Source organism: Triticum aestivum, chromosome 3B, assembly GCF_018294505.1.
Source record: "Triticum aestivum cultivar Chinese Spring chromosome 3B, IWGSC CS RefSeq v2.1, whole genome shotgun sequence".
NCBI classification, from domain to species: Eukaryota; Viridiplantae; Streptophyta; class Magnoliopsida; order Poales; family Poaceae; genus Triticum; species Triticum aestivum.
The window spans coordinates 274,036,247-274,054,447 of NC_057801.1; the positions used below are offsets into that span (position 1 = coordinate 274,036,247).

At 43.8% G+C, this 18,201-nt stretch overlaps 1 protein-coding gene across 1 annotated transcript in view; it reads left to right on the forward strand.

Annotated features, from left to right (window-relative positions):
• Positions 1–13,888, forward strand: part of LOC123067484 (uncharacterized) — a 22,796-nt gene extending 8,908 nt beyond the window's left edge. The window contains exons 2-4 of the mRNA XM_044490263.1: positions 10,056–10,473; positions 12,283–12,610; positions 13,452–13,888. Of these exons, the coding sequence (XP_044346198.1) occupies positions 10,056–10,473; positions 12,283–12,610; positions 13,452–13,656 (951 nt within the window). The 3' untranslated portion in view covers positions 13,657–13,888. The remainder of the gene's footprint in view (positions 1–10,055; positions 10,474–12,282; positions 12,611–13,451) is intronic.
• The last annotated feature ends 4,313 nt before the right edge of the window (positions 13,889–18,201 follow it).

Below are 18,201 nucleotides of genomic sequence, written 5' to 3' on the forward strand. Positions count from 1 at the left end.
ATCGAGGCGAGACACACGAGCCGTTTACCCAGCTTCGGAGCTCTCCGGAGAGATAATACTCCTACTGCTGCTTGTCTGATTGTATTGTGTTCTTGCTCAAGAGAGCTAATTGTTTTTCTGGCTTCCGAATGATCCGAACCCCCTCTACGTTGCGCGTGGGCCTCCTTTTATACGCTAAAGGGGTCACCGACAGGTGGCAACGTAGACAAGGGTACAAATGTAAAAAAGAGAGGTGGTTGGTACAGTTACCTGTACAGTGTGTCCTACCTAACCCTGACGGCAGGGGACAAGGGCATTAAATGCCCGTCTGTGTCGCCCAAACAGTGCAGAAAGGTACCGTCAGGGACGTCACCGCTCGCCACGATGGCAGTCTTGTCAGCCTCGCATGCCACCGCGCACCGCTGGCTGCATAGCCTCCTGCCACGCGCGCCTGGAAAGGCCCCCAGAGCGACACGTTGGTGGATGTGCTGGAGCGTGGGTACGGAGTGGCCGCCTGCCGCGGCAAGCGCCTTGCCGTGGCCGTCGTCTTGTCGCGCCTGGAAGCTTGTCGCCCCCCAGGCCTCGAGATGTCCTGGTCGGTCTTCCCGGCAAGCTCCTCTTGCCGGGGCCTTGTTGCCTTGCCGGGACGTGTGGCGCGTCGTGGCAAGTTCCTTAGGATGCCTTGGTTGGCCTTCCCGACAAGATCCTCTTGCCGGGGGCTCGTCTCCTTGGCTTGAATACTTTGTTCTTGAATGGCTCCAAAGGAACCACGGAGGATCTTGGCGGTCGCCCGGCAAGCCTTGCCGCGGGGCGCTGCAACTGCCCGTGCACAAGTTCGGGATACTAGGGTACCCCTACTCTAGTACGCCGACAGGAGGGACCCCGTCGGGGAGTGCAGCGGCTATGGACTGCCCTAGGTCGGTCAAGCCGCCCCTAGAGCCTCGGTATTCGCAGATCTCCAACGCGAATAACAACGAAGAACGAGGGAGAGACAAAACGTAGATGAAAAAGTATTAGATGTGTTTTTTGCGATTGTGTGTTGTTCAATCGGCCGTCACCTCTCATCTATTTATGATGCCATTCTTTAATCTGGTATCAACATGAGCATCTCCGAACTTGTCATAACTATTAAATATGAGCTCCGCTATAGACCATCTTCATATCCATCTTGATCTTCTTAAAGAGATCCATTCAGAGGTGACCTCCAATAATAAGTTTGAATTAGTCTTGATGCAGCCTATGCTAATTTTATGACTGTGCCACTTTTGAGCGTCAACACATGCCCCCCTGTTTTTTGGCATATCTAGGGCGCCGAAAAATAACTTGTACGAAGTTTGTTCTAAGGATGATGTCAACACTCCATCGGCCACTTATATGTTCTGAGGACGATAAGTATATATCCACCGTGTTTATGCTAAGGGCGATAGTTATTTGTCGGCCGTTGCCTATCTAGGCTTCTTGCCACACACTTGGGTGGTATTTCTTTAAATATTTTCCATTGAGAGCTCGAGGTAACAATGTCCCTTGTATGGATTCTACCAAATATGAATTTCCAGGAACCACTCTTGTAATCCTAAAAGGACCTTCCCAACTTGGAGACCACTTCCCGAATTTTCTGTCTTTCGAACCAATTGGTAGAATCACCTTCCACACGAGATCGCCAACTTGAAAATTCTTCAACTTGACCTTCTTATTGTAAGCTCTTTCCACCCTCAACTTATCTCTCTCTATGGCCTTTAAAGCAGCCAAACGTTTATTGGCAACTTCATCAATATTGTCCATCATCAAGTTATAGAAGTCCACAGCCGACAAATCATTTTGTTTGGCTATTCTCAAAGCATTCAAATTCACTTACACTGGTAAAACGGCCTCCTGACCATATACGAGCTCATATGGAGTCACCTTTGTAGCACCATGCCTTGAGATCCTATGTGCCCACAAAGCTTCGGACAATAGCTCATGCCATCTCCTTGGATTATCCTCAATCTTCTTCTTGATGAGCTTGATTAATATTTTATTACTAGACTCAGCTTGTCCATTGGCTTGGGCATAATATGGAGAGGAATTGAACAACTTTATCTTATATGATTCGGCAAATTCTCTGACTTGATGTGACATAAAGGATGAACCTTGGTCCGTAGTTAATGTTTGAGGAATACTGAATCTATGAATAATATGCTCAGTTATGAATTGAATTACCTCTGTATGCGTCATATTTTTGAGTGGTATTGCTTCAGACCATTTAGTGAAATAATCAGTTGCCACCAACATGAACCGATGCCCCTTTGAAGAAGAAGGATGAATCTCTCCAATAAAGTCTAATCCCCAACCTCTAAACGGCCAGGGCTTGATAATAGGATGTAACATAGCAGCGGGAGCTAACTGAATATCACCAAACTTTTGACAAGCTTCACATCCTTTATAGTACCGGAAACAATCACTAACCATTGTTGGCCAATAAAACCCAGCACGTCGTAGTAACCATTTTATCTTGGGAGCCGACTGATGAGTGCCACAAATACCTTCATGGACCTCTCCCATAGCAACTCTCACTTGGTCCTCGTCCAAGCACTTTAAAAGAACATCATCAACCGATCGGCGATAGAGACCATCATCTCTCATTGTGTATTTGAAAGCCATACGCCGAATAGTCATGTCCACCCTTTTACTAGGATAACACAAATAATCAATAATGGGCTTCCTCCAGTCTTCATTTTCTCCTGAATTAAATATTTCATTAGTGGCCGAAACGGTGGGCTTCGATTCGGCCTCCCCTATGTTGGCAAGACTAGCCATCGGCCTTTGAGAAATATGAAACATGCCACGATCAACATGATAGCCAGATGCTTGTTGTGCCAACTCATTTGCTCTCCAATTGTCATGTCTAGATATATGAGCAATGCTAAAATAATCCAAATTAGAAATTATATCTAGACATTTATCAAGATAAACATTAAGTGATTCGTCAAAACATTGAAAGACTTTGTATATTTGTTGCACTACTAATAACGAATCACCAAAAGCCTCAATATGTGTAGCACCTATGGCAAGCAACATCTCTAAGCCGAATAACAATGCTTCATATTCGGCTTGATTATTTGTGCAAAAGTATTCTAAGCGGCATGAGGCTTCAAAAACAGCACCATGAGGAGATATATAAACAATACCAACACCTTGGCCATTGCTACAAACTGAACCATCAAAATATAATCTCCATGGTACTAATGAGACAAGGTTTATATCAATATCATGCTTGTCATCAATCCGATGCTCAACAATAAAATTAGCAACAATTTGGCCTTTCATGGATTCCAGAGATTCATAAGCCAAATCATATTCAATTAAAGCATAAGCCCACATGCCAATTCTACCACTAAGAATTGGCCTATGCAACATGTATTTGATGACATCGGTTTGACAAGCTATAATGCAAGTACTAGGCACTAGATAATGTCACAATTTTGTGCAAGCATAATATAAGCATAAGCATAATTTCTCAATAAATGTATACCTTGTCTCTGCGTCCAATAATCGTCGGCTCAAATAAGTAATATCATGCTCCTTTCCTTCGGTCTCTTGAGTCAAAACGGCACCAATAACACCTTCCTCCGCTGCAACGTAAAGTCTAAATGGTTCCCTGTGCTTGGGCGCTTTCATAACCGGAGGAGTGCACAAATATTTCTTAATCATATAAAATGCCTCTTGCTGTTTTGCCCCCCAAGTAAAATCAACATCATTCTTTAACCGAAGGATAGGAGTAAATGCATCAACCTTCCCTGATAGATTGGCTATGAACCTCCTCAAATAATTGACCTTGCCAAGGAATTTTTGCATATCTCTCTTGCATGTTGGAGCCTCTACTTTCTGTATAGCTTCTATCTTTTTGGGATCAATTTCCACGCCATCTTCATGAATAATGAAACTCAGAAACTTTCCAGCCGATACACCAAAGGCACACTTCAAAGGATTCATTTCCAGCCCATATTTCTTCATTCTTTCAAAAGCCAAACGCAAATCGGCTAAGTGAAATTCAAAAGCATCCGATTTGACAACAATATCATCAATATAAACCTCAAGTATAACACCAAGTAAATCATGAAAAATTAAATTCATAGCCCTTTGATACGTGGCACCGACATTTTTTAATCCAAAGGTCATCACTGTCCACTCAAATAAACCAAGGAAACTGGGACATCGAAAAGCCGTTTTGGACATGTCCTCTTCGGCCATAAAAATCTGGTTATACCCCGCATTACCATCAAGAAAGCTAATGACCTTATGTCCAGAAGCATCATTAATAAGCATATCGGCTATTGGCATAGGACACTCATCTTTAGGTGTAGCTCTATTCAAATCTCTGAAATCAATGCACACCCTCAACTTGCTGGAGCCTTTCTTCTCTATTGGTACAATGTTAGAAATCCACTCGGCATACCTGCAAGGTCTAATAAAATTAGCTTTAAGCAAACGACCAATCTCTTCCTTGATCCGGTCATACGTTTTTGGATTAAACTTTTTGGCCAATTGCTTGTATGGTCTAAAACTGGCCTTTATAGGTAACCGATGCTCCACTAGCTCTCGGCTTAAACCTGACATCTCATGATATTCCCATGCAAAGAAACAAACATATTCTTTCAATAGCTCGATCAACTTAGCCTTATGATCGGCTCTTAAATTTTTGTTTGCAAATGTCGGCCTAGGAACTGAACCATCTCCTATATCTATCTCTTCTAATGGATCGGCCGATGTAAAACCTTGTCCTAATTTATCCATATCGTCTAACTCTTCTATGGACTCATACATATCGTTCTCATTGGACCAATATTCTACAAGACGCTTTTTGTAACCACTCTGAGTTAGGATCCATTTAAATACATCATACCTTGGAGCCGATTATCGCCAACCGCTTTAAAGAAATGGTCACGAAACCACTTTTTGTGGTGCTAAGAAAATCATATTCTGATAAGTCGCGCCCCGTCAAGCAAGTAGCATTGGGATGTTGCCAATCTACCGATGTATCGGCCAAAGCAACACAAGCCGAATTATCCGCATGAATGACTTCTACTTCATCATCAACCCATTGAATCAAAAACTGGTGCATAGTAGATGGCACGCATTGGTTCGCATGAACCCAATCGCGGCCTAATATCACATTGTAGTTACCTTGCACCTCGGCGACAAAGAATGCGGTAGCCAAAGTTTTGCTTCCCACCGTAAGCTCCACATACATCACACCTTTGGCTTCAGTTTTCTCTTTGCCTTCAAATCCATTAAGCACCATGTTGGTCTTTATTAACTCTTCATCACGCAGCCCCAATTTTTTGAAGACCGAATATGGCATAAGATTCACCACAGCACCACCATCGACAAGCATTCTAGCAACCGGCGATCCATTAATATGACCTTTAAGGAACAATGGCTTCAAGTGCGTCACCGGTTCTTTTGGCTTTTCATATATAGCATTTTTAGGACCAATATCTAGCTGAGCTACTTCCCCTTCTTCATCTATAGCACGAAATTCAGCGGGTAAGTAATACACCATACTAATATCCATACCTTCATGAACCGGTGTAGACTCATAATCAAGCATTTCATCTCCTTCCGCAAGCATGCCCACTGACTCTGAAATATCTTCAAGGGAAGAGGAAGTAGTAGGCAAAGTGGATGATGTAATAGTAGCCGCATCGTCCTCCGTTGGTGGTGTAGGTGTTGCTATGTTCAGTGCAGAAGATGCAATTTTTCCTTTTGCTTTGGCCTCCACACTTGTTTTGAGGGTACCATGGGATGAATTTCATTGAATAATTTATCCCTTAGCTTTTCTGCTTCTTGTTCCTCCTTCTCATGACTTCTCATGCACTGCAATCTCCTTTTTTGCGCCTTGGTCAGACCGGAAGGACACCACTTAGGCTGAGTATATTTTGGATCCCTTGACTTGGCCTTGCTTGTGTTAGCTTCATGATCATTAGCCATGGGGCTTTGCTGGACCGCAGCCGCATCTTTATTAGAATCAGCCGGATTATCAACAATAATCGGCTCTTTGATTATTAATTCTTTAGTGCCTATCATAATAGTTTCACCACTAGCATTCTTCTCCTTTTGCTTGCTAGGCTCTGAAATTTCAGCACTTGGTGATTTGGCATGCCACACTTGCCAGTTGACCCTTTTTTGATTATCTTGCATTGGCCGATTGACACCATTGTTCAAACGGCCTCATGTGGGATAAGAAAGCCTCATGTGGGTTCTGCCCAACCCGGATGAAAAGCATAAGGGGCCATTGGGGGCTGCCCCCATCCTCCATTGAAGCCTCCCATGTAGTATGGTGCATAGGGGGGCGGCACCATTCATGGTCCTAGTGCCCATGACCCATATGGCCTTGCGTGATGCTGAAATTCTTCCCTCGGAGGTGATCTTGAGCGCTTCAAATTTGATGACCGGTTAGAGCTAGAACCGTTCGCTTGATTGGCATACTTGGACAACAACATATCAAAAGTTGGCTTGATTCTCTTGCGCTGCATTTTAGCTTCATTCGTCTTCCACTTGCCAACCTCTGGACTCTTGGGCTTAACAAATTTGACATGAGTGTTCTCTTGCACTTGTGGTTGCCCCACAAGTGTAGGATTCTTGATGGTGATCTTGATTACCTCCTTGCCACCGGGTTGCTTGTCAAGCACCACTTGTCTCCCCAAGACCTTGTTGCTCTCCTCATTTTTCATGGGTTCACCAATGACAATATTATTTTTATTAGCTGATTCGGCTATGTTGGGCCGAATTAACATCTTCTTCCCCTCCCAATCCATGGTGTTCATTGGGAAAGGCTGCTTATCAACTTGCATCTCAGAAAAATTCAATCGTACGTCATTAATGGCCGATTGTATCTGTCGTCGAAAAACATTACAATCATTAGTAGCATGAGAAAAAGAATTATGATACTTGCAATAAGCACGCTGTTTCAGCTCTTTGGACGGCGGTAAAGTATGAGATATTCTAATAATCTTGGCTTGCAACAAAGCATCAAATATTTTATCACACTTAGCAATGTTGAAAGTAAATTTCATCTCTTCATCACGATTCTTATGAACCAGCTTTAAGTCATTGCAAGTAAATGGTTTGGCCTTAGATGGCCAAACAAATTCAGTAGCATAAATATCACCCTCATCGTCCGAGTGGTCACTATCATACTCAACCATATTCACCTTGGGACGATCAGTTTTATATCTATGCACCTCTTTAAGATCTTTGCTTCGGCTTTCTTGAGCCAAAGCCCTTTGCAAGACTTGGTTGATATTTAAAAACTCGTATCCTTCTAGCCTTTCTCTAATGTGAGTTCTCAAACCACTAAGCACAAGATCAGCCAAATCTCTCTCGGTTATCACCAAACTATAGCACCGGCTTTTCGTATCCCTAAATCTTTTGACATAATCGGAGACTGATTCATCATACTTTGCTTAACCGATGTAAGATGGGATAGTATAAGCTCATTGTCACCACTGTAGAACTGATCTTGAAACTTTTGCTCCAATTGAAACCATGTAGTAATAGAACCGGGTGGTAATGCACAAACCCACGAGAAAGCAGTACTAGTTAAAGATAAAGGAAAATAACGTACTTTCCACTCGTCTCGTGAACTTGCCTCACCTAACTGTGCCAAGTATTGACTAACATGCTCCCATGTAGTCTTTGTTCCCTCCCCGCTAAATTTAACAAAATCTGGAACTTTATATCCGGGAGGACATGGCACGGCATCAAAAATTTCTAGATATGGTTTCCTGGAAATTCGTGGTTTAGGTAGTTCAATCCCACAATGCTCTCGGAACACCCTAGACATTTCCTCTCTGACATTAGCCAAAATATCACTCATATTGAGTGACGTTGCGTGTGGTTGTGGCGCATGGTGAATATGATTTCTAATAGTTGGTACAGTGCTAGTCGGAAGAGATGGTGGTGTGTATGTTGTACCATAGTTCGGCAGCAATCCACTTGGACTTGCCGAACCATAACCTAGCAATGCAGTTGGATTCACTGAACTTGGTGCGTTCATGACAGGATTAAAGGGTGGAGCAACAAGTTGGTTTGTCTGACTGGGATAAGAATTCAACGGCACGGGCGGCGGCGATGAAATAGGTAAAGTTGGACTAAAGTTTTCCACATCAGCAGACATACTACCACTACCATTATATGATTGAGGAGTATTATTTCGAGCAGTATTATTGTCTATGATAGCTTGGTAAATAAGATCATTATTCTGAGCAATAAGAGTAATAATTTCAGCCGACTGTTCAGGAGAGAAGATTTTGCTTACAGCCGGTTCTACCTGCTCATTGTGAAGAGGAGGAAACTTGATTTCTTCAATTCAAGTGATGTTGCCTTGGCGATCCTTTTTGAACTTAGCAAGGAACTCCCGCATCTCCTTCTCCTCACACGCCTTCTTGTACTCCTCAAAAGCTTGGCGATGCTCTGCCGATAATTCCTCAAAATTGGGCTTGATGATGTTATCGGCATCCACTTCAGATGGCTTGGGAAGATCGACCATGATGGATGATGATGATTGCTCTTTGTTCCCCAGCGGAGTCGCCAAAAAGTGTGTTCGCACACGAACACGTCACGTGTACCCTCGACGCCGGGGGTGATGCACCGCAGCCCATGTCAAAGGAGTCTCACCGGAAGCGCGATTCGCAAGTCGACCGACGAGAGCTTTTGAGGACCCGAAACCCCACACTCCCGGGAGGCACCCCGTCGGGGAGTGCGGCGGCTATGGGCTTCCCTAGGTCGGTCAAGCCGCCCCTAGAGCCTCGGTATTCACAGCTCTCCAACGCGAAGACCAATGAAGAACGAGGAAGCAAGAACGAGGGAGAGACAAAACGTAGATGAAAAAGTATTAGATGTGTTTTTTGCGATTGTGTGTTGTTCAATCGGCCGTCACCTCTCATCTATTTATGAGGTGGCCGGACTTCCCGTACAAGAAAAGGACTAAAAATTCCGTTCAAAACATCAAAAACCCTAACCTAACTCGGGCAGGAATCTTTGATAATTTCTCGAACTAACTCGGTCTCACCGATTGGTTCATTTCGGTCCCACCGAGTGAACGTTGCCAACTCTCTGTATCCTTCTGTAATTTTTCGGATCAACTCGGTCTCACTGATTGGTTTGCTTCGGTCCTACCGAGTCAACATTGCCAACTCTCTGGTAAATTTTCGGACCAACTCGGTCTCACCGATCAAATCAATTCGGTCGGTCCGAAATGACTCTGCAGTTTCTGTTCCTGACCTTGTTTTGCCTCCACAGGTTGCATATGACCTCGGATTAAGACAATTTTTATATCAAAATCCACCGTTTCGACGAGACGCACAACTTTCATGTTGGAATGTTTTCCATCAGAGGCCGTGTTAATTGAGTTTCATTCAATTCTTTAATCTGGTATCAACATGAGCATCTCCGAACTTGTCATAACTATTACATCTGAGCTCCGCTATAGACCATCTTCATATCCATCTCGATCTTCTTAAAGAGATCCATTCAAAGGTGACCTCCAATAATAAGTTTGAATTAGTCTTGATGCAGCCTATGCTAATTTTATGACTGTGCCACTTTTGAGCGTCAACACAAGGCCTCTCTGCCAACCTGGCATAAGCTTCAACACGTTGTCCACAATGGGCTGCCATTTAGATCGCGAGAGTTGTTTGATCCCCAGCTGCAGCCCTAGGTATTTGATGGGAAACGTCTCCAACTTACATGGTAGCGCCTGTCGCACCAGCTCCTCGTCGGCTTCGTCCGATTTGATCATAATGGCCGAGGACTTGGCGAAGTTTACCCGAGGCCTCCCCAAAAATTTTGAGCGTCTCTTGAATAAACCACAGATCCAATCTCCACGGCCTGATGAACATAACTACATCTTCGGCGTACAGCGAAAGCCTCTGCATCGGAGCGCATCCGGGTATCTTGCTTACAACGTTGGCGGCAGCCATTCCCACGGAGGATTGTCAAAGTGCTTTTTCTTTTTGAGGATTGTCAAAGTGTTGAGTGGACAGATACGTGGAAAAGGAAGTTGGGAAAAAGGCACAAAAAACGAACAACGGTAGATTGCCCCCCTCCCTACCCGACCCCCACCGCACCAACACCGCGGCAGCGAGCCCCTTTCGCCCGCTTCCCACTCCACGCCCCCTTCCCCCCTCCCAGATCTCGCCACCACACGGCCGCGCGCACCGGAGAAACGTAGCGAGACGTCTGCGAGAGGTAAAACAGCAAAAGGGAAGAGGCCACCGCAGCTCGCGTACCGGCGGTTGGTGGGTGGCGGCGTCCGTCACGCGTCGGCGTATCAGGTGATGGACGCTGGCGGCGGCGGCTTAGGCGGCTTCCAGTGGACCGCGGAGGAGGCTTCGACGATCGGGGGCATCGCGACGGTGTCGCTGCTGCACTCCTTCATCCCCACGCACTGGCTCCCCTTCTCCATCGTCGGGCGCGCCCAGCGCTGGCCGCTCTCCCGCACCCTCCTCGTCAGTCAGTACCCACCCCGCCCATTTTCTTCTGTTGCCACTCTTTCTGTGTACTGATCACCGCTCCAAGATCTAGAGCATAGGGGCGATACCTGGTTAGGGTTTACTTATCCAGGGAAAGTGGGGCTATTACCTCTCGGTGTCTGTATTGGATTAGATCGTTCTAGCATAATGAAATGGGGGAGTTGTGGCAGGGGCGGACCCAAGTAGAGCGCAGTGTGGGCTCAGACCCCAATTTTGAAAATCTCAAGAGAATTCATTCGTATTATCATAGGAAAAATAGTAAGAGTTTCAAATTCATGCAAGAAGTGCCCCCATTCTTATAGTTTGCCTCCACTAAAAAAAAACTGCGTCCGCCCCTGAGTTGTGCTGCGGTGGTAGTGCCGTAGCGGTACCTGCAGCAATGCGTGCAACATTGAGACCTGAGAGCACTGTCTGAACACTCTGGGGCATTCTGATGGCTTCCGGGCGACGTTGCATTTTCATGCTTCCGCCACTCCCTCGGTATGGCTGTGTGAACGATTTTGTCTTATTAGAACACCATGGTAATTGACATCTGTATTGATGATAACTGTTGGATATGTCGCTTTCCATTCACCATCTAGTTCTCCCAAAATTCTGAGTTGTTGGGGAAAGGTTGGATAATCTACTCATGCTCTGATATGATGCAGGGCATAGGCTGGGACTGTTATCCATTTAATTAACGGGGTTCCCCTTTCGTTATTCAGGAAATTCTGAATTTTAGTGAAGGTTTTGTCATGTTTTTGTTCAGCGTGGGCTGTTATAACTTCCTTAATCCTTCATATGGGAGGTGTTTTAGCCATGTGCGTTGGTTTAGAGTTTCTCACCTTCACGTTCACGGCTGTTTGATACTGATAGCGACAGAGACATGACGAGATTAGTGTACATTCTAGTAATGCCATTTTTTCTTTTGGCAATAGAAGTGCACCCAGAAACCATGGCAGAGCTTGGCTCAGTCTACAAGCTGCTTCGAATGAATTGAATTTTGCATAAGTATTTTGACCATATTGGACAGCATGAAACTTGATGTAGGCACTATACCTGTGTGATTAATCTTTATTGGAGCCATATGATAGTTGTAGATTGGGATATTGATGAATGGTATATTTTTCAAAAGAATATCCATTCAAAATTGATCTTGCATTTCCAATTTGACTATGTACTGATATATGGTCATTATCAGAAGTACGCAGATATAGTCTATTTACACGTATAGATTCCATTACTGTTTACATTAGTCAAGTTGATTGATAATTAGCCTGGGAGTTTCTCTTACTGACCCTTTTTTTTTACTTTATGCCATTGCCTATTTGCATGTGCATTGTAAAAACCTCCATTCATTTATCTTGCATGAATGTTGCAGTCATGAGTTAGGATAAAATTAGAGGTAGTCATGAACTACCAAAACACAATCTCCTGAGCTTTTTTCCCTCTGTATATCTGGACTAGACTATTTATTTCACTTTTTTTTGTAATTATCATCATCCTGTATGTTGTCTGTGCCTGCAAATCGTAAGTGCATGGGCTATGAATATGGTTACCAATGTTCTAAATGCTTGTAAATTGGACTTTTGCTCCTTGGATAGTTCCCTGTTTTTGACTTCAAAATTATGTTCTTCACTTTTCTCAGGGCAGGGATACTTGTTAATTAGGTTACCTGTATTTTTTGATATATTGTTATACCTTGTTTTCTGTGTAAACTAGTGATGGTAGTATGATACCTTGTCATTTGGCAAGGATTTCTTCTCTTCCACATGTATCATTATTAGTAAAATATTCCCAACTTTTGCAGCTGCATTTGGAGCAGTCCTTCATGTTGTATCGACCGCTCTTCTCGGGATAACTGCAGTTACTATGGCAAATACTATAGCAGGCGAGGAAACAGTGCATAAACTTGCCTCGCTGTTGCTAATATTTCTTGGAGCAGGTTACATTCTGTTGTTTGCTTTAGGAAAAGGTGGTCATAGCCATGCTCATAATCATCCAATGGAGAAGATGGCAGTCGCTGGTCTTGTACTTGTACCAGCATTATCACCCTGTGCAACTACTCTTCCAGTGTTTCTTGCTGTTGGCAACTCATCCTCGATGATGATTCTTGCGATCATTGTGCTTCTCTTCAGGTGCCCCCCCCCCCATCCTCGATGAAGATATTTTTTTGTTGGACTAGTCACCTAACCCCTAGTTATACAGAGAGCTTGTTTGGCCAAAAAGGAAGAAGATATAAGGATAGTCATTTCAGTATTGCTGTACGTAGTGTTGAAGTAGAAATGGAGAACCTCATTATTTCCATATGCAAGCCTTCCTTTTCAGACATTTCTCTTTGCGCTCATCAACCAATTTGTTCTTAGATAAGGCTTCCACTCGTCACTCGTCAGTGGTTTAGGATTTGAGGGACATTCAAAATAAGCTGATCATAGCATATTTTCCGTTCTGAAGCTTTATTTAGTTGATGTGAAATGTTTCTAGAAACTACAGTTCTTATGCTTATGCGTGGTGGTTGGATAGTTATAGTATAGCCCATTAGTGGTTTAGGGCAGCTGGACCTACAATTAAAATGTGCATTGGAGGTGGCTGTATAGATCAGATCTGACGGTCACAAACGCCCAGATAAGCAAAACGGATGGCCACGAATGAGAGCGCTCGAAAGGGCAGCGATTAGGTGCAGTTTTACTGTCCTAAATTCAAGCTTCCACCAATGTGCTGAATAAGATCAGTAGTCTAAAACTTAAAGATAGTAGCTCTGAAGCTTTGGCTGTCATAGGCATGGAACCAAATGCTCCATCTTAAATGGGATGCAGACCAACTTATATGGCTGTCAATCATGAGCATGGTTTGAACTTTGAATATTCTCCGGGGCGCTTTGTGTTGAATCAGCTACGCATATGGAGTATTATAGATGCATACTATTGATTTATTTTACCTTTGTATTACAACCTAGCTTGTGTTCTTTTATGCCTGCAGTACCATCACGGTGATGACGTCCCTGGTGGCTCTCTCATTTTATGGTGCTAGCCAGATCAAGTTTCACTGGGTGGAACGCTATGACAAGGTCCTAGTTGGCTCAGTGCTGTGCCTTGTTGGGGTTCTGACATATGTGTTCCATCACCATGATGGTGACGAGCATTCTCTCCATGCACACGTGCACAGGAAACTTGTGGGTCCTTAGATGAATCTACAAAGTTACTCCCAAAGTTCACTGTGAAACACATTCTGTTGTCCTCTAACCTTTGTACGTTATGCTGTATAAGATCTGATTATCAATTTATCTGTTGGGAATCTACCCGCCTATGGGTTTCCTAGGAGTACAGACAGACCAGGTGAATACCTACTGGGAAATTGTTTGTACCATGGATCTTTGTTTGCGCTGATGCAGTTTAACGGGAATAGTGGGCTTTCAACTTGAGGCATTGTTTCTGATCTAATTAAAATTTATGGATTTTTTGCTCTACATCAGTGGTACAAACTTGGATGCATGCCTGAACTGCTGAAGCTTATGTTCAACGACAGGTTGAAATTTCTGCTGGATATGCCCCAAATTTTTGTGCTTGTTGTTCTCTATCTATCTTAGCTGGAAAGATTATTTTGTCCCTAGCTTGTACTGGAATAGCAGGATCTAATCGGGGCTGAAGCCTTTTTATCCCATCTATTACATCGGCTTGTTCATATTGGGGAGCCGGAGAGGAAGGATGGCGATGCCTGCCTTTTTATGTGTGTGAGCTTGGGGACTCTAGCCAGCAAACATTTCCTGGTTGTACACATCCTTTTATGTTTGTGGCATTTTTGATAATTGGCTGGTGTTTTGATATTACTCTTTCAAATTGGTGCTTTGGCACTGAAAATGTTTTGAATGTCATTTTCTCAAGTCCTCTTTGTTTCCTACAGGTGCATCAATGCCCATTTTTGTCCAAGAAAAAAAAATATGAATTTAGGCTATTTTTTAATTATGTGTAAAAATAGGAAGAAACCCGGTTTTGCCATTTATCAATTTCCTACTTTACAAATGGCGTGAGTCGATGCTTGAGAGGAGTGCCCGCAACATGGAGGCCGCCGCTCCGCCGGTGAGGGCAAGAGAGTCCTCGCCGGGGAGGAAGGAGGTTCGCTGGTGCAGGGTAGGGGAGGTGGTAGGCTTTCGTTTTAACTCCCCTCAGATTAGACGTCCGGAGACCAAACTCGAGCTGGAGGGGAGGAAGAAACTTGACTTGGGTGGGGGAGGCCAGTACCAGGTTGTGCAGATCATGCGAGGAAGGTGGAGGAGGATCCTGCAGCTGTTGGATTGAAATCCAATGATAAGGCCAAATCGGCTGAAATTTTTGTTTACGCAACTGTTACATGGGCGGGCCCAAAGAAAAGTATCTCCCTATAGAATTCTGACTCCAATTCGAACAAAAAATATGGGCCACTTCTCATTGCCCGTGACCACCAAGGAGCGGTACTTGAGGCGAGAAGTGGGTGATTCCTATTTAGCGCTGCAGGCGCCGGTTATAGGCTGTTTCTGCAAACCGGCGCCTGCAGCACCGTTAGCTGGGCTCGGCCCATTTCCATTTTTTCGTCGTAAACAAAAATGTAAATACGTCTTCGTTGCTATTCAATCCTGCGACCTACAGGTCCATGGCACGAGGCGCTAACCACCACAGCAACTACGGTTAGCTACACAGCTACAGCTTCTTCCTCTATTTCTTCTCACGTCGTTCCCTTTTTCTATTTATTTTTCATTTTTATTTTTTCATCTTTCTTTTTTTATTCGGAACGGTTTTTACTCTGTTTTCTATTCTTTTATTCTTTTTCTTTTTTCTTTTTATTCCGGATGGTTTTGTTTGATATTTTTTATTTTTTATTTTTTCCTTTTCCTAATTTGGATGAACAGTTTTTCAAACTCGATGAACCCCTTTTCAAATGGATGAACTTTTTTTCAAATTGATGAACTTTTTTTCATCCATGAACTCCTTTTCAAAATAGATGAACTCTTTTTTGAATCGATGAACTTTTTTCAAAATCGATGAACTTTTTTCCAAAATCGACGAACTATTTTTCAAATCGATGAACCTTTTTTCAAAATTGATGAACTTTTTTTTCAAAATCGATGAACTATTTTTTAAAATTCATGAACTCTTTTCAAAATCGATGAACTTTTTTCAAAACCAATGAACTTTTTTTCAAAATTGATTATTTTCATAAATGATGAACTTTTCTAAAAATGGATGATCTTTTTTTAAAATTCACTTTTTTCAAAGAGATTTACTGATATGTTAATGTTTTGCTAAAGGAAGCATTAACTAGGCCGGGTTTCTACTTGCATACAAAGGAGCTACTATGGTTTGGTGTTATTGCGTTAAGTTATGACTGGTGAGGTGCTGGGTTCGAATCCCATATCGCATTAGGATTTAGTTTCTTCTTTTTTTTTCGCGTTTTCCATATTGAGCCAGTGGATGGGCCGGCCCGCTAGGGGTCGCTAGCGAGCGCCGGTGGCATCAACCGGCGCCTGCAGCGCTGATTAGGAGCACCCCGAGAAGTGGGGAGCTCCTAGTCAGCGCCTTCAGCGCCAACTAAGAGTTTCGGCGCCCACGCAGACGCGCTCTTGGGCCGGCCCAAACAAAGGCTCCCTCGCTACTACCCCTCACGAGGATCGCTGTCTTACGCTAAAAAACGAGTGATAAAAAGGTGCGTCTCTCCGAATCGAACTCGCGACCTCACAGTTATCTTCTACTTTAGCCAACCGGTACACCTACTAGCTACTAGTGATTCACTACAGCGCGACTTAGTTTAAAAACCATCGCCGCAGCGCTACTTATCTCGCTTAGTTTGTTGAATTACTTGAAAACATCGATAAAAACGTGAATGTTTGGAAAAAAATATAAAAAATTTGGATAGTTGACGAACATGCATAAAAAAGTTGGCAAATGTAAAAAAAGGTTCATGTATTGAAATAAGTTCACGAATTCAAAAACAAAAGTTCATGAAATAGAAAAAGAGGGCACTAATTTTGTAAAAAAAAAGTTCACAACAATGAAAACGACCATGAGTTTGAAAAAAGTTCACAGATTTGAAAAAAGTTCATCGAATTTGAAAAAAGTTCACTGAATTTGTAAAAAGTTCATCAAATTCAAGAAAAGTTCATTGGATTTGAAATAGGGTTCATCGGATTTGAAAATTCTTCATCAAATTTGAAGAAAGTTCATTGGATTTGAAATAGAGTTCATCGGATTTGAAAATTCTTCATCAAATTTGAAAAAAGTTCATCGAATTTCAAAAAAAGTTCACTGAAATTGGAAAAAGTTCATCGAATTAAAAAAAAGTTCATTGGATTTGAAAAAGAGTTCATCGAATTTGAAAAATCTTAATCAAATTTTAAAAAAAGTTCATCCGATTTGAGAAAAGTTCATCAAATTTGAAAATAGTTCTTTGAATTTGAAAAAAGTTCATCAAATTGAAAAGGTTCATCAAATTTGAAAAAAAATCTCATTGGATTTGAAAAAAATCATCATTTGTTAAAATAGTTCACTAAAATAGAAAAAAATTGATTGATTTTGAAAACTAGGAAGAAGAACAAAGAAAAAACAGAAAACGAAAATGAGAAAAAGGAAAACGAAAAAAGAAAAAAGAAAGAGCCAAGGTGTAAAGAAAGTGAAGAGTTGATGTTTACCAGATCCCGCTTGCTGGCGCGGTGGTAGGACGAACGAAGCTGCAACTACCGGGTCTCTAACTGCATGCGCCAAATCCTCCAGTGTTCAGCTCTGTTCTGTTGGGTTTGTTGTGCGTGTGCGAGAGAGGGAGAGAGGAGAGCAAGCTGAGCAAGCTGAGCCAGCTTGAGGCGGACCAATTCCAGAACGTGATCGTGGGGTAGTTTCCGCAATTCATCTCTAACAGCATCTTCAATAGATGATGTATATTTTGGTGCTCCAAACCACAAAAAGTGCTTTTTAACGAAGATGTAAAATTCTGAAAATGATCAACTACTACTTCATCTCAACATAGTTTAAACATCAAATTTAAACATAGTTCAAACATAGATGACATAAATTTAAACTAGCAGAACTACTCGTCGTCCGAGGCATCCAGTACGACTCTTCGGAGTCATCCGAGAGCCCCCAGAACTCCTCGTCCTCCTTCGACGATGACTCGATGGGCATCACCGTCGAGGGGCCGGTCTCGTCGTCCTCCTCCTCCTCCTCCTTCTTCTTCTCAGCATCACGCTTCTAGCTCGGCCTGGACGTACACGGGATGCTCCCGCGCAAACCAAGCCATCGCCGCCTCGTCGCTCTCGCCGGGAGTGACGACAACCGCCGGTCTCCTTCTTCTTCTTCTTCTTCGTCGGCATCTCCTCCATCCAGATGCCCTGCTGCACGAGCCACTCCGCCACCGCCCAGGTCTCGATCTCCGAGAAGTTGAGGTCCGTCTTCGGTCGTCCGGCGCGCCACACTGCCACGTCGTAGGCACGCGCGGCCTCGTCGGCGGTGGGATATGTGCCGAGCCACCAACGCCGCCCGGCGTCGGAGAACTCCACTCCGAAGTTCCCGGAGGGCTTCGTCCTCACGTCGAAGAAACCCGACTTGCCCTTCGGCGTCTCCTTCGGCGCCATCGGGTGGCAGCGGCGGCGGCCGGAGCGAGTTGGGGCAACGGTGGGTGGAAAGAGGTCGGGGCGACAGCGTGCGGCGCGGGGCGGAGGCAGGCGGAGTAGGGCGGCGGCGTGCGGTGGCGGCGGGCCGGGGCGGGC